This window comes from Euprymna scolopes, chromosome 43 (assembly GCF_053919585.1).
Source record: "Euprymna scolopes isolate OS-2025 chromosome 43, ASM5391958v1, whole genome shotgun sequence".
Taxonomy (NCBI): domain Eukaryota; kingdom Metazoa; phylum Mollusca; class Cephalopoda; order Sepiida; family Sepiolidae; genus Euprymna; species Euprymna scolopes.
Genome location: NC_136524.1, coordinates 34,238,562 through 34,252,570, shown reverse-complemented (window position 1 = coordinate 34,252,570; position 14,009 = coordinate 34,238,562). Strand labels below are relative to the sequence as shown.

Here is a 14,009-nt window from a genome sequence, read left to right as displayed (position 1 = left end):
AAAGAAAAAAAAAAAAAAAAAAAATTATATATATATATATATATATATTTATTAATGAAATTAGTTTAAAAAAAAAAAATTATTTTTTTAAATTTTTATCTTTTTTCTAAAGTAAAGAGAAAGGACACATCCATTTTGGTTTGTGTTGTTCAAAAAAGAAATTTAAAAGGGGGTGGGGAAGATTTTTTTTTTAAATTAAAGAGGGACGAGGAGGAAAGGAAAAAAGTAAACTTAGAGGGGGGGGGGGTCCACTTTTACTAAATGCTTGCATAGTAGCACCTGTAATTAAGACTCAGATTATTTGTGAGCAAGGTAGTGGGTTTGAAGCCAAACAAGTATTTCCCATACATTTATATATATACGTGTATATATAGATGTTTAAATTGTTTAGTAAGCTGTATATACAGTGGCTTTTTTCCCCCTTTTCTTTTTTATAGCCATTATAGAGGATGAGGAGGATAGGCATAGAAGTAGAGTCAGAAGGTAAGACATGTATAAATATATATATTATATATATATTTATATATATATATTTATATATATATAAAGAAAACTTTCATTTTAAATTTTTCCATTTTTACAAATTGACAAAAAAATTTTTTTTCGGGAGGGGGGAGTCCTTTTGTTGTTTTCATTCATCCTTTGCAGTTTTTTTTTTTTTTCTGCCGACAATTCACCAACATTGACACACAAATTCTGTGCATGTTATTTTTTTTTTTTTATTTATTTATTTTAATAGTTTATAATTGTCTTATTTTTTTGTCTCCCAATTATTTTAACAGCAAAGTCTGAATCTTCTTTTGTTTTTATTTCCCTAATAATTTGTGTCCATGTTTAAATCCTATTTGAACTTGACCTCAACTATCATCGTTATAATTCTCCAACGAAGTAAAGAACTGAACAACTTGTTTTAAAGCGACGCCTTTTCCTTCTTGTTCCGCAGGATCATCACTTTTCGCCCATTTCTTGAATGCCTCCTCCGAAATGACATCTTCATCAAACAGGAAGTTAAAGATACTCCTTAAGACACCTGCAACAATAACAATGACAATAGTTAATGTTATACTATAGGCTCATATTTAGTATACATTTTTCTTTATATAAACATTTTAGTTACATATTTGCAGACATGTTTCAGTTATAGCCCTGTAAAGGAATGGCTTTTTCAGACCAAGTTGTTAGTATAAAAACAATGTTTTGGTTCTTCTATTTGTTTTTTTTCAGGTTAACAACGTGGCTTGAAGAAGCTAAGCCTTTAGTTGACACAGGTCTTCAAATGTAGCCATAGCAGCAAAGATTCATAGAAATACCTCCCATGAAGGAAAAGAAAAACTCCAAACATATAGAAAAGGCATTTTGTTTATGTGTCTCAGAGCTGGTTCTTTATGGATTTCAAAATGGCTAGGCTGATTTTTTTTTTTTAAATTCCATATGAGAATGTTCTTAGATAGGTGTTGTATCGGAATGCAGCCGATAAGAATTGAAAATTGATAATAAAAAATTTTTTTATTAAAAGAAAGTATGATTTTGATCAAAGTTAACACTTTTCTACAACCTAACATTTCACAAGTGCATTTTAGAAGTGTTATCAATGAACAAGCAGAAGGACCTGGCATATAAAATCAACAGTAGGTTCTTTGATAAGACGGGCGGATTCAAAATAAATGTTTCTGTTTAGAGCATGATTGAACTAAGATTTAAGTCGTGTCGAGACGGGAAAGTAATCGCAATAAATGCTTTTCTTAAAAGGGAAAAGATGCTGACCCGGATTTTTTTTTAATTTTTGTTTATTTGTTCCTTCACGACGGTGCCAGACTGTGTGTGGGTGGAGATGGGGGTGGGTGTCAAGAGAAGTTTGAACTGTAACACAAACAAGGTCTGAGCGCAACAGCAACGTTTATATAATATATATAAGTCATATCTATAACAGTGTGTGTGTGTGTACAGTTCCTTACACAATAACTGTCAATTTTTGGTCTACAGACTCGAGATTTGACATAAGGGGTAGTGAGATTTGGGAAAATCTTGATTGGTTTTCGGCCAGAAATTTAGCTGTCAACGATTTGACCTTTGAGAACTCTACCAAACTTCTCCACCAATTTTGTGTCTAAACACTTGAAATTTCAGATATAGGTTCTTTGGACATGGATCAAACTTTATAATTTGATTTGAGCCCAAAACAAATGTAAAGGGTCAAAGTTAAAAAAAAAAAAAAAAAAAAAAAAAAGAAAAAAAGAAAAAAGGAAAAAAGAAAAAAAAAAAAAAAAAAATTTACCTCTACGGTCTCTACAAAATTACTCAGCCAACTTTTGGTTTAAATATTTGAAATTTTACATAAAGTGTATTCATACATAAGGCAAGCTTTTTGGCTGAAAATTTGGCTACAAAGAGGTCAAAGTTCAAAAGATTTTGCAGTCTCTAGCAAACTATTTAGCCAATTTTGTGGTCTAAACATTTGAAATTTTACATAAAGAATATTCAGACATGCAGTCAGCTTTTTAATCAGTTTCTGGGCAAAAATTTGGTTGGTAAGAAGTCAAAGTTTACAGAGTTGACCTTTGCAGACTCTACCAAATTGCTCCGTCAATTTGGAGCCCAAACACTTGAAATTTTAGATGTAGGTTACTTGGATATGGGTCAAACATTTTAATTTGAGTCCAAAACAATAAATGTTAAGGGGTCAAAATTAAAAAAAAAATTTGACGTCTGCAGTCTCTAGCAACTTTTCTCTATGGTAGTTAAGGAAGCCTATTATATAGAAAGGTATTACCATACATATGTACACTTTTTAATATATACATAGGTATATAAAGTTATGAACAGTACATAGGGCCCGAGCAAAGCCGGGTGGAACTGCTAGTATATATATATATATATATATATATATATATATATATATAAAAATGAGAATGTATGTGTGAGGACACTTTAACTTATATACCCAACAAATTTTTGATCTACAGACTTGAAATTTAGTATATAGGATATCCAGTCATGTGTAAAACTTTTCAATTCATTTTCATCTGGAAAAAAGGGCTTCTAAAAAGGTCAAAATTGAAATATGTGGGAGTCATTGGATTTTTTTATTTGTTTGCTAACTTCTCCACAAATGCGCACAGTTCACATTACAGATTACTTATGTTAAGAACAAGTAGGTTTGAAAACACCTTTTAAAGACCATGTCACACTGGTATAATTGTTATCGAACTCGACTCATTGGTTTCGGTTTTGATGTCAGCTCAAGTGTTTCTTTTTTGACTTACAAGACGTGAACTGTTAAAAAAAATACATGTACATATCTAAGTGTTTCTGTATGAATTAAAATATTTATACATATTTTATGACCGTGCAACACAGGGCGGTCTACTAGTAATATATATGAGGGTCGCGTAATGTAGACAGGGTTGCGTAATGTATAAGATGCATATGATGCCAGAATTCATTAGTTACAAAGTAGGAAGTTTCTACAATGAACATTAAGTGTTAATTTCACCCTTCGATAGAGATCCCAAAATAAATTGATTCAGAGTTTGACAATAGCTGATATTTTGACCAAGTTCGGTGAGATTGGTTAATTAATATGTACAGCGTAGTGTCCACAAACTCGACTGGAAATATAACCTCCTTTGCTTAGCTAACTAATAAAACTTACAAGATCTTTGTTTTCTTATAAAAGTAATTTAACTTTATCATCCCGATTAATCTGACAACCACAATAACTTATGCGACTGCTGAAATACAAACACACCAAGCCCTCAAAAAAAAAAAAAATTTACAACAATAGCACAAGTGGTTTTGTCTACAAACTGAAAATCCCTCCACATCATAAACTTTAAGTACATCTACAAACTTTTGGCCAAGATCAAAGTGTAGTATTTGTTCTTCAGACACGGCGCTTCCATTTCTCGTTCTCTTTCAGTGGGGGAGAAATCCTTCACGACTGAGACGATTTTTATTTTTGTACCTTTTCTCCATGTTAAAAAACGACCCTGGTGTCTAACTCTGTCCCGTGGGGAGGCATTGTAAATAGGTACAATATCAGGAATATACACACTTGCAGATTCAAGACATACTCAAATACCTAATAATATTTCAGGATATGTTAACGATACATTTCCTCACACTGAAATAAATACACTCCCATAAAGAACAATAAATGTTTTCGCTAAAAATATCAACTATTATATATCAAACATTTACTCGTAAAATATTTTCTAAACAACCAAATTGTTAATTACTGTTTTTAATATCCAATCAAGAAAAAATAAAAAACATTCTTGACCGATTCCAGCAATTACCGCAAACCAGTCATTGAAAGAATCTTGTTTGTATGCGACACTTGAAATGTGTATAAATTTGCTTCACTGCAATGATGACTTTTTTTTGGGCAGGCCATACTTGTGCAAAACGATGTTCCACACTGATGGCCAGTGAATGCTGTCGAATGTCCAGGAAAAATTTATAAAACCGATGGCAGGAAGCTTTGGAAATTGAATAGGTTTCAACGTATTAGTGTAAAAATTTGTTCTGCACAAGAACATTTTGGACAAAATCCGGTTTATTTTTTTCAGATAAAATATTCTTGTGTAAAACAGATTTTTAGCTTAAAGTCCTGAATAAATTTTGTAAATTTACGTAGGTTTAAGAACGCAGGTGTTTTTTGTTTTAGGGAAGAATAGTAAAAATAAAATGAAAAATAAATAAAATGAAAAATAAATAAAAAATATGAAATAAAAAATAAAGTGAAGAAAATAAAACCTAAAATAATAAAAAAAAAGAAAAAAAAAAAAAGAAATAAAAGGAAAGGGGAGGAAGAGAAAGTGCATGAAAAAGAAAAGGAAAGAGGAAAAAAAGATCTTACTTTGGGGATGTTCCATTTGGTGATCTAAGGCTTGTAAAGCATACAAAGCTTGTAGCTGTAGAGTTTGATTGATTAAATACTTTTGTAGTAATTTAGATCTTTCTTTAATTAACTGTTCTTCTACTTTGGCGGTTGACTCCAGACCTGCAAATACATTAACATTGCTAATTGAATTAATAAATCAAAAGTAAAAAAAAACAAAAAAAAGAAAAAACAACAACAACATTGTAGGTCAATATTTATTTTTAACAAAAAAATAAATTTCTTTATTCTATAAATTTGACGCACAGTCACAAAAAGGTGACCAATGCTAACTTATACGATTCTAGCTAATTTCTACATTCACCCCTTTTTTTTTTTTTTTGCAAAAATACAACATTTATACTATACATCCTTCTTCAATTGCCACAAGAAATCATACCATGCCTAACCGACTTAAAATCCATATTAGTGACAACTAATTTGCCAATTGATACAGTCTCAAATGCTTTATTAACCATCCCCACTTTTTTTTTTTTATTTTAAATATAGTTGTAGTGTCGTTCACCTCGAGTGAATTTGAGCTGGATCCAGTAGTGTTAGCTGCATCGCACATTGATCGACATGATTTAGCCATTCGCAATTCCAGCGTTGGACACTAAAAACTCTAGGACCGGATAAAACTTCTATATTTGGCCCGACTGAATTTTTGCCAACCGATGGATTTGTTGGGTGCCCCTAGTTTACAAATGAACTCTTCACCAGGCTGGTGCCACACATGGCCGAAACACTGGAATTTCCTTTTGAGCAGTTTGTTCCAGGCCAAGAAAGTTACATCTAGAGTGAATGGCAAAGTCAATTAATCTTACATCTTTTACAAAAATTTTGAGGTAATCCGCATCTATGACATATCAAGTGATCAGTCACTGAATTGAGAATAGGATTAGGAAATAACGAGAGCAAAATTATTTGTAGCAGCACTACCTTTAGTTGACTGTATAAATTGGCACTCATAGCAAAATCTTATAAACAATAGCAGTTGACTGTATAAACTGTCAGTAGTAGTAAGAGGTTGTAGACAATAGCAGTTGACTAAATTGTTAGTAATAACAAGAGCTTGTAGACAATAGCAGTTGACTGTATAAATTGTTAGTAATAAAAAGATCTTATAAACAATAGTAGTTGACTGTATAAATTGTTAGTAATAAAAAGATCTTATAAACAATAGTAGTTGACTGTATAAATTGTTAGTAATAAAAAGATCTTATAAACAATAGTAGTTGACTGTATAAATTGTTAGTAATAAAAAGATCTTATAAACAATAGTAGTTGACTGTATAAATTGTTAGTAATAATAACAAGAGCTTATAAACAATAGCAGTTGACTGTATAAATTGTCAGTAGTAGCAAGAGCTTGTAGACAATAGCAGTTGACTATAAACTGGCAGTAAGAGCTGACAAAGGAGCGATTTCCAAGACACCTTGAGGACAAAACACACCCAACAAGAGATTTATAATCATTTCACATTCATTGGCTCAATAATCAATGGTTAAATTGTATGTATAAATTTGTTAGATTTTCCCCTTCGTCTTTGTATCATTTTCTTATGGTTATTTCACAGGCAATACATTTTAAAATCTGTAAACACTAACTCATCTAGAAGCACCAGGAAGAGTTTGTTGATCTGATATTCTATGTCGAGGGAAGAAGAAAGAAAGAAAAAAAAAAAATCACATTTTAGCCAAGGTAATCTCTTACTGGTTTAAGTGTACATTTTTGCTCAGGTTCCAGAATGGAACAAATATTCACTAATTTTACTATTATTAGACTTGCTTGGAAATTACGTTGGCCAAAATGAGAATCGAATTCTGAAGCGTAACGATTTCTTACATTTATTTTGAATGATTATATTTCTGATGTTTGAGAAAATAAATTTATTATAAACTAGTGGGGGTGTTTAGAGGTGTGTGTGTGTGTGTGTGTGTTGGGAGGGGGGGGGATCAAAACAAAAGAATAAGCGAAGTAATAACCCTAAAACTTAAAAAAAAAAAAAAAAAAAAAAAAAAAAAAACAGCTTCCTCGTTTATTAGGGGAGTGTTTCCAAATGAAAGTAACTGTCTGATATGACGGTGAAAAGCCGACATTGACCAAACGTTTACATCACTTTCTGGGATATTCAAATCGAGTTTTGCTTTTTTTTTTTTTTTTAAATACTGAAAAGCAAAAGCAACATGTGGCAATCCAAAAATCTGGAATATTTAGCACTTCAAAGTTGGGCAAATTAAATAGACAGGCGACCCCCGTTGTTAACGCCTAGATATTATCATTTAGATGTCATAAAAAGTTTTAAGAATGAGCCCCCCCCCCCCAAGAACCACCGGAAAAAAGCCTTTTGCGGACATACAGAAAAAGCGAGCATACACACACACACATTTTGCCTTATATATATATATATATACACATACACACACACACATTAATCACAAAGAAATGAAATGAAAACTGCTCTGACCTGAGATGGCACTTAAGCATACTGCTGTCATCAAAGTTCTGACAAATGGGGATTGCTTAGTCATTTCTTCGGGTACATTTGCCTGAAACAACGAAACAAAACATTAAATTGTGCCGGATTTAAAAAAAAAAAGACAAAAAGGAAAAAAGAAAAAGGAAAAAAGAAAAAGGAAAAAAGAAAAAGGAAAAAAGAAAAAGGAAAAAAGAAAAGGAAAAAAGAAAAGGAAAAAAGAAAAGAAAAAAGAAAAAGAAAAAAAAGAATAAAAGAAAAGAATAAAAGAAAAGAAAAAAAAAAAAAAATTAAACATAACTTACATCAATCCAATCAAAAATCTCTTCATTTTTGGCCTCTGGCGTCAGCAGTAAATTATTGAGCTTCTCTTTTAATTTTTCGATGGAAATTGTCTCTGGATTTGGTTGTGGCGCATCAACACTGAGAGTAAATTCTAGTTTCTGAAGAGAGAAAAGAAATGAGGTCAGAAGAATGTTGAAACACTCAAGGCGTTGAAAGAATGCTGAGGAAGCAATACTTAACGTAATCAATTAACAGAAATTATAATCATAAAAGTTACCTTTTCTTTAATGAACTCTGCTTCATCTTCAGGCTCAATTATAAAATCTGACCATTTCAAGCCTGATGACCTCCATAATTCACTGACTTTCCTATGACCCTGAATTAAGAAAATATAAATTTATAAAATATGTGGGTATGCTAGCCTTTAATAAAACTTTAATCGTTATTTCAGATTAATACATAAAAATGTCCACAAATTAGCTAAACTAGTAAGATTTGTTTTTTTGTCTGGAATTCCTCTACATTAAAGAATGAAAATAAAGAAAAATCTTTACAATGTAAAAGACAGAGAGAGAGAGAGAGAGAGGGAGGGAGGGAAAAAAAAAAAAAAAAAAAATCGTTTTCGGTATTGGGAAATATGTACAAATTTTCCGATTAATCGTCCCAACACACACATAAAATCATCAGCAAGGGTTGACTACCTGCCGTTCATGAGATTCAAACCCAATCACAAAGTCACCTTTTGCTCTATTTGCTAAACTTTTACATCAGGGCCACTAAGCAATTGCTACCAAAATGAAAGGAATTAATGAGTACTAAACGCTGAATTCAGGCGAATATATTGGACAATCTAATCTAAAAAAGAAAGAAAAGAGAAGTTTTCTAGAAAGTAAAAAAAAAAGTGATGAAGTCAGTAGACGATGGTCCATTTTGCATTTACATTACTCTTAGGAAATAGCATATTGTACTTTGCTTCTAGCTAACATTTAAATCTTTAACGTTATAAATTCTGTTGAAACCAAGTTCAATTAATAACCTGGGAAAAGTCACTTCTAATCAATGTTTAAAACATTCAAACGAACTTGGCTGTTTTAAAAAAAAAATTTTTTTTTTTAAAGAACAGAATATTTTATACTCTTGTAAACATTAATCGGAAGTGACTTTTCTAGGGAATTCATCACAAAGAACAAATATCAGCTGACAAAGAATCCAAACAAAAACTGACAGATGTAAATTTTTAACAAAAAATTCTGCAACCCAACACCATGTTCACATATCTGTATCCAACTTACCAATTGGTGGCTAGCATTGTGCAATATTTCAGCAACTAATATTTTTGCTTTGTCTGTTCTTTTCAAAGGTTTACAGGCTTCTTTGAGGAAACCCAATGGAACACATTTATCGTTAACCATCACTCCTAATAACTCTCCGAGATACGTCCATATCATTGGGATATCAATTGCCATATCATCAGCAAACTCAAGAATTTCGTTCAGTCTATAAAAAAAAATTTTTTTTTAAATAAATAAAAAATAAAGAGATTAGAAGAATATATTTTAATTAATCTGAAAATGGAAAAAGAAATCGGCAAGCTCTAAATAAATGGGAAATGGCTTACCCTTTTAAATAAGTTTCAACATCAATAATCTCCGCTTTAACTAAATTATGAAGCAATAATCCCGTTTGTCTTCGTGAGACTTGAGAACGTTCCAGCACATATTCCAAAGCTTTAGATACAAAGCAGTATAGATAAGGCTGATTCTTGATTTCTATTACACATTGTGTAGCTTCCTGAAAAGAGAAAAAGAACAGTCTCCACTATATGTTTGTTTATATATATTAGACAGACATTAAAAATTAGTAACAAAATGCAGTATAGTATATAACCAAATAACATCATAAGGTGGAGCAAATAATGTAACCAGGGGCCGGAAAAACATTGTATTCCACATCGTAAACTAAAAAACATACCCTAAGGTTCGACTGTATTTTAAAGTAGCGAGAGGCAGGGAAGAGAGAGAGAAAGAAGGGCAGATAAACACAAACACACGGATTTGTACAGATTTCCAATGTCGATTTTCAAGGCCTCCTCCAGATAAAATTCAAGTTTTCAAAACAAAATTTGGAGTTTTACAATCCATAGTGATTCGAAAAAGTGGTAAAAAAAAAAAAAATCAAATATACAACAAATAAATAGCCAATTAAAGTTACTAACCAAGGTAGTTTTGTGAAAAAGGGAGATAACTTTTGTATCCACACTATTACTATACAATTTCAGATCAATGCCTTTCCATTTTATTTTCAATATTTAAAAAATATTTTAATGGTATTCTTTTTTAATACTTAAAAATAATTTTATAGTATTTAGTATTTTCACAAAGTTTCACTGGACAAAGAATTCTATTTTCAGGAAATAAGGATTTTTCAAGTCTGTGCGAACCCTGTACTGGTTGGAATAATTTAAAGTGTCATAATTTGTAAAAAATATTTGCCTAAAAAAGTTAGTATTTTTAATAAGAAATCGAATAATTAAAAAAACAATAATTAAAAACTTCTCGAGATAAAGATTTAGTGTATATAAATAGAACAGTATATGTGTGTAAATATTTAACTGATAAACTCTAAAACCACTGGTCCGATAACACAGAAATTAACAGGATAGTGATAGTAATCATACACCAAGGAGAGTTTATAATGAGTTCCTATTTACTATGCTTCCCCACGGGACAGAGTTAGACACCAGGGTCGTTTTTTAACGTGGAGAAAAGGTACAAAAATAAAAAATTGTCTCAGTCGTAAAGGACTGATCCTCCACCGAAAGAGAAGAAATGGAAGCGCAGCATCTGAAGAACAAATACTACACTTTGATCTTGACCAAAAAGCTAAGTGAGTAAAATACTTGTTTGGATGGATGAATTATGCATACAGAAGTATGTCAGCGAGTTGAAATGTAAAATGTTTGTTTCAACTGGTCAATATATTTCTATTAGTTTTATGCATGTGCGAATTCATTCATAGCTTGAAGTGATTCAATTTTAAATCTTTCTTATCTATCTGTTAATAGCTCAAACAGTAGGGAACATGGCTGGAGTGCTAAATATTTGGGTTCTGTTTCTAGTTGATGATACCCAAGTCATTTAAAAATTTTTTTTTGTAACTGTTGAAATCAATACTACATATTAGGTACAATATAATATTCAATAGAGAATTGGCTTGGCAATAAATAAATCTGCTTGAGTTAAAATATATTAAAAAATATTTTACAACCTAGCAAGGCTGCCCCACAACCCTCGTTTAAAATAAATTTAAGTTTTTTTTTTTTTTAATTACTAAATAAATTCAATTTTTACATTTTAAATTGCAAAACACTTAAAATTGCATAGAATGTATAATAATTGTATAATTACAATTAATGCAATAATTGTATAAGAAATAATTATACGGATTATATAACACATAAGTATATGGAATGTGGGACACTGAAAATGTAAATAAATAAAAAAAACTAGTTTAGTTTATGGCAAGCAAATTTAATGAATCAAATAAATATTTAAATCTTAAAGAACACCAATAAAAGTAACTCTTTAAATGTTTAAACCTTTTTAAGTGCATTCTTCAAGGAGGTGATTTAAAAAAAAATGAAATTAAGGCATTTGTACAATTTAATCAAGGCATTAAAAAATGAAAATATCGGAAAAAAAAAAAGAAGTTATATTGTATGTATCCATTTTGACATGAAGATCTCTGAAAAAAATTTTCACTTAATTTGATTGAGTAGTTTTTTTTTTTACAGCGGAAAAACACGTTTTTATGAGAGCGCGTTGAAGGCAGATCCGGCATTGCCCGGGTGCTTGTAGGTTTGTGCATTTGTGTGTGTGTGTGGGGGGGGGGGGGAACAAAAAGGAAACTTAACCCTATTTAAATATATATATAAAAAAAAAAAAAATGAAAATAAAGGAGGAGGCCTGATGACAGGTCGGCTCGAACCCGGAGCCTTGAGGCCCATAGGCTAAGCCTGGACAACTGCGCTACAGCGACAGTCAATGTAAGAGCAATTAAAAAGTGATTGTCAAACATCACAATTTTTAATGAGGCCAAAGTTGACAGTGACGTTTACATCCGGTTCGAATCCAGTTTCGCTGTTTTTATACTGAAAAGTGAAAGCAACATGCCGCGATCCGAATATGTCGAATATTTATCTTTTGAAAGTCGGGCAAATTAAATAGACAGGCGACCCCCATTGTTAATTGGTAGATATTATTATTTAGACATGATATATAAAGTTTTAAGTGAGTCGACTGATCTGAAAAAAGCCTTTCTCGGACATACACAAAAAGCAAACATACATACATTTTCGCTTTTATATATATATATAGACTAGCGAGGGGTATCCGACGTTGCCCGAGTGTTTGGGAGAGAAAAAAATGAATAAATAAAAAAAGGAAAAGTAAGTATGAGGATCGAACCCGAACCCTTGAGGCAAAGTTGTAAATTAAAGTGTAAAAAAAAAAAAAAAAAAAAAAAAAGTGACGTTAACGATTGCCCCACTGCGAGATGCTAACGGAAACACGTTTGAATTTATTTAATTACTTGGATTTGGCAGATGCCCATTTTAATGAGTTCAAGTTTGACTGCGGGATTTATTTTCCCCAAGATGTTAATAGGAAAAAGACTAACCCACATGCGGAGAGCGACAAATGTTGAATATTTATCTTCCCGAAATCGAGCAAATTAAATAGACAGGCGAGCTTCGTTGTTAACTGGGAGATATTGCGATTTATATGTGATATAAAAAGTTTTAAAAAGTTGTGAACCGACCGACCGCTTCTCTGAAAAAAGCCTTTTGTAGACATACAGAAAAAGCGAACACACATACATACATTTTTGCTTTTATATTTATAGACTATATATATAAAAAAAATAAAATGGGTACTTGTACAGTTTAATGAAGACATTAAAAAATGAAAATAGAGAAAAAAAAAAAAAAAAAAAAAGACTTATATGTATAAGTTATGGAATGAAGTTCTAAAAAAAAAAAAACAAAGCAGTTTGTTACAATACTGAGCAAAAGGTTCGATTTTTAGGAAGAAAAGCTAGTTATTAAAGATGGGGAGGGAGTGTCGGTGCTTTAAACCGAGTTATATCCCTCTGGCATGTTAAAACAATTCAAAGATGGCTGACTTCAATGCGCTGTCATAAAAACGTGTTTTTCCGCTGTAACAAAAACAAAACTACTCGATCAAATTAAGTGAAATCTTTTTTGGAGATCTTGTCCAAAACGGATACATACAATATAACTTTCTTTTTTTCTTTTTTGGGCAATATTTTTATTTTTTAATGTCTTGATTACGAAAAAATGAATATGAAAAGTATAAAAGTTTATAACTTTTCTCTATTGGTGACTTACAAGAATACAATATGTTATGGAAAAAAATTTAAACTTTTACAATAATTTATATATATATATATATATATATATATATATATATATATATATATATATCTTATTTTATAGATTTAATCGATAATAGATGGATTTGAATGAAAATTTAAATGGAGTCATTAGATTCCTTGAAAAATTTAATCCTCATTGAAACTTGTTTGTAGCAATTTCTATAACAGAACAAAAAAAAAACAAACAAAAAAGCGTTTTAGGAAGATTAAAAATAAGCATGAAGAAACTCACCTTAATGTCCGTTATATGTAAGTATTCATCCATAATAGCTACTGTTTTATGGTTTATTTCGTCTATTGAGAGTTCTTTAACAGGTGGAGTTGGTTGCTCTGCTGCTTCTTCTTTGTGTCGTACATCTCGAGACCGGCTGCTTTCTCTACTAGGCCCTCTTGAAGGAGGAGTAGCTCTACCACTACTGCTGTGCATATTCCTAAGATTTAATTGGAAAAAGATTTTTTTTTTTTGTTAAAATAGTAAAAAATGAGAAAAAAGAAAAGATATGTTGGAAATAAAAAATTTGGGTTCTTGTCCAAAATTCTCCAATATTTAAAATAAAATAAAAATAAACAAGCCACTCTCTGGTGCTGCATGTGAGATGACGCCACAAAAAAATAGTGAAAAAATAATGAATATGAAAAGTGAGAAGGGCCAACGTTGCTTCACATTTTTTGCCAATTTTCAAAAAAATCTAAAGGATGGGGCAAAAATTATAGGGTAAAAAGTGTCTTTTTTTTTTTTTCAATTTTGCGGCATTTGTGACTCCTTTTGAGCTCCTGGGAATGCAGAATCCCAGTAAAAATGGACAAATGGTGCATTCACACCTTAAGACATATATTTGAATTCAGCGCCATGGAAAACCACTAGACATACATATCAAGTTTTTGAGTAATATGAAAAAAGAACTCCA

The 14,009-nt window shown here is 31.1% G+C and overlaps 1 protein-coding gene across 20 annotated transcripts in view; it reads right to left on the bottom strand.

The window, feature by feature from the left end:
- Nucleotides 1-694: 694 nt before the first annotated feature.
- The window catches only part of LOC145268276 (eukaryotic translation initiation factor 4 gamma 3-like), a 222,638-nt gene continuing 209,323 nt past the window's right edge, over nucleotides 695-14,009 (bottom strand). For all 20 annotated transcript variants that reach the window (XM_080123658.1, XM_080123651.1, XM_080123653.1 and 17 more), the window contains 8 exons: nucleotides 13,334-13,532; nucleotides 9,266-9,438; nucleotides 8,940-9,144; nucleotides 7,925-8,023; nucleotides 7,668-7,805; nucleotides 7,354-7,435; nucleotides 4,862-5,005; nucleotides 695-1,030 (listed from right to left, as the gene is read on the bottom strand). In XM_080123658.1, coding sequence (XP_079979784.1) covers nucleotides 858-1,030; nucleotides 4,862-5,005; nucleotides 7,354-7,435; nucleotides 7,668-7,805; nucleotides 7,925-8,023; nucleotides 8,940-9,144; nucleotides 9,266-9,438; nucleotides 13,334-13,532 — 1,213 coding nt within the window. In that variant the 3' untranslated portion in view covers nucleotides 695-857. The remainder of the gene's footprint in view (nucleotides 1,031-4,861; nucleotides 5,006-7,353; nucleotides 7,436-7,667; nucleotides 7,806-7,924; nucleotides 8,024-8,939; nucleotides 9,145-9,265; nucleotides 9,439-13,333; nucleotides 13,533-14,009) is intronic.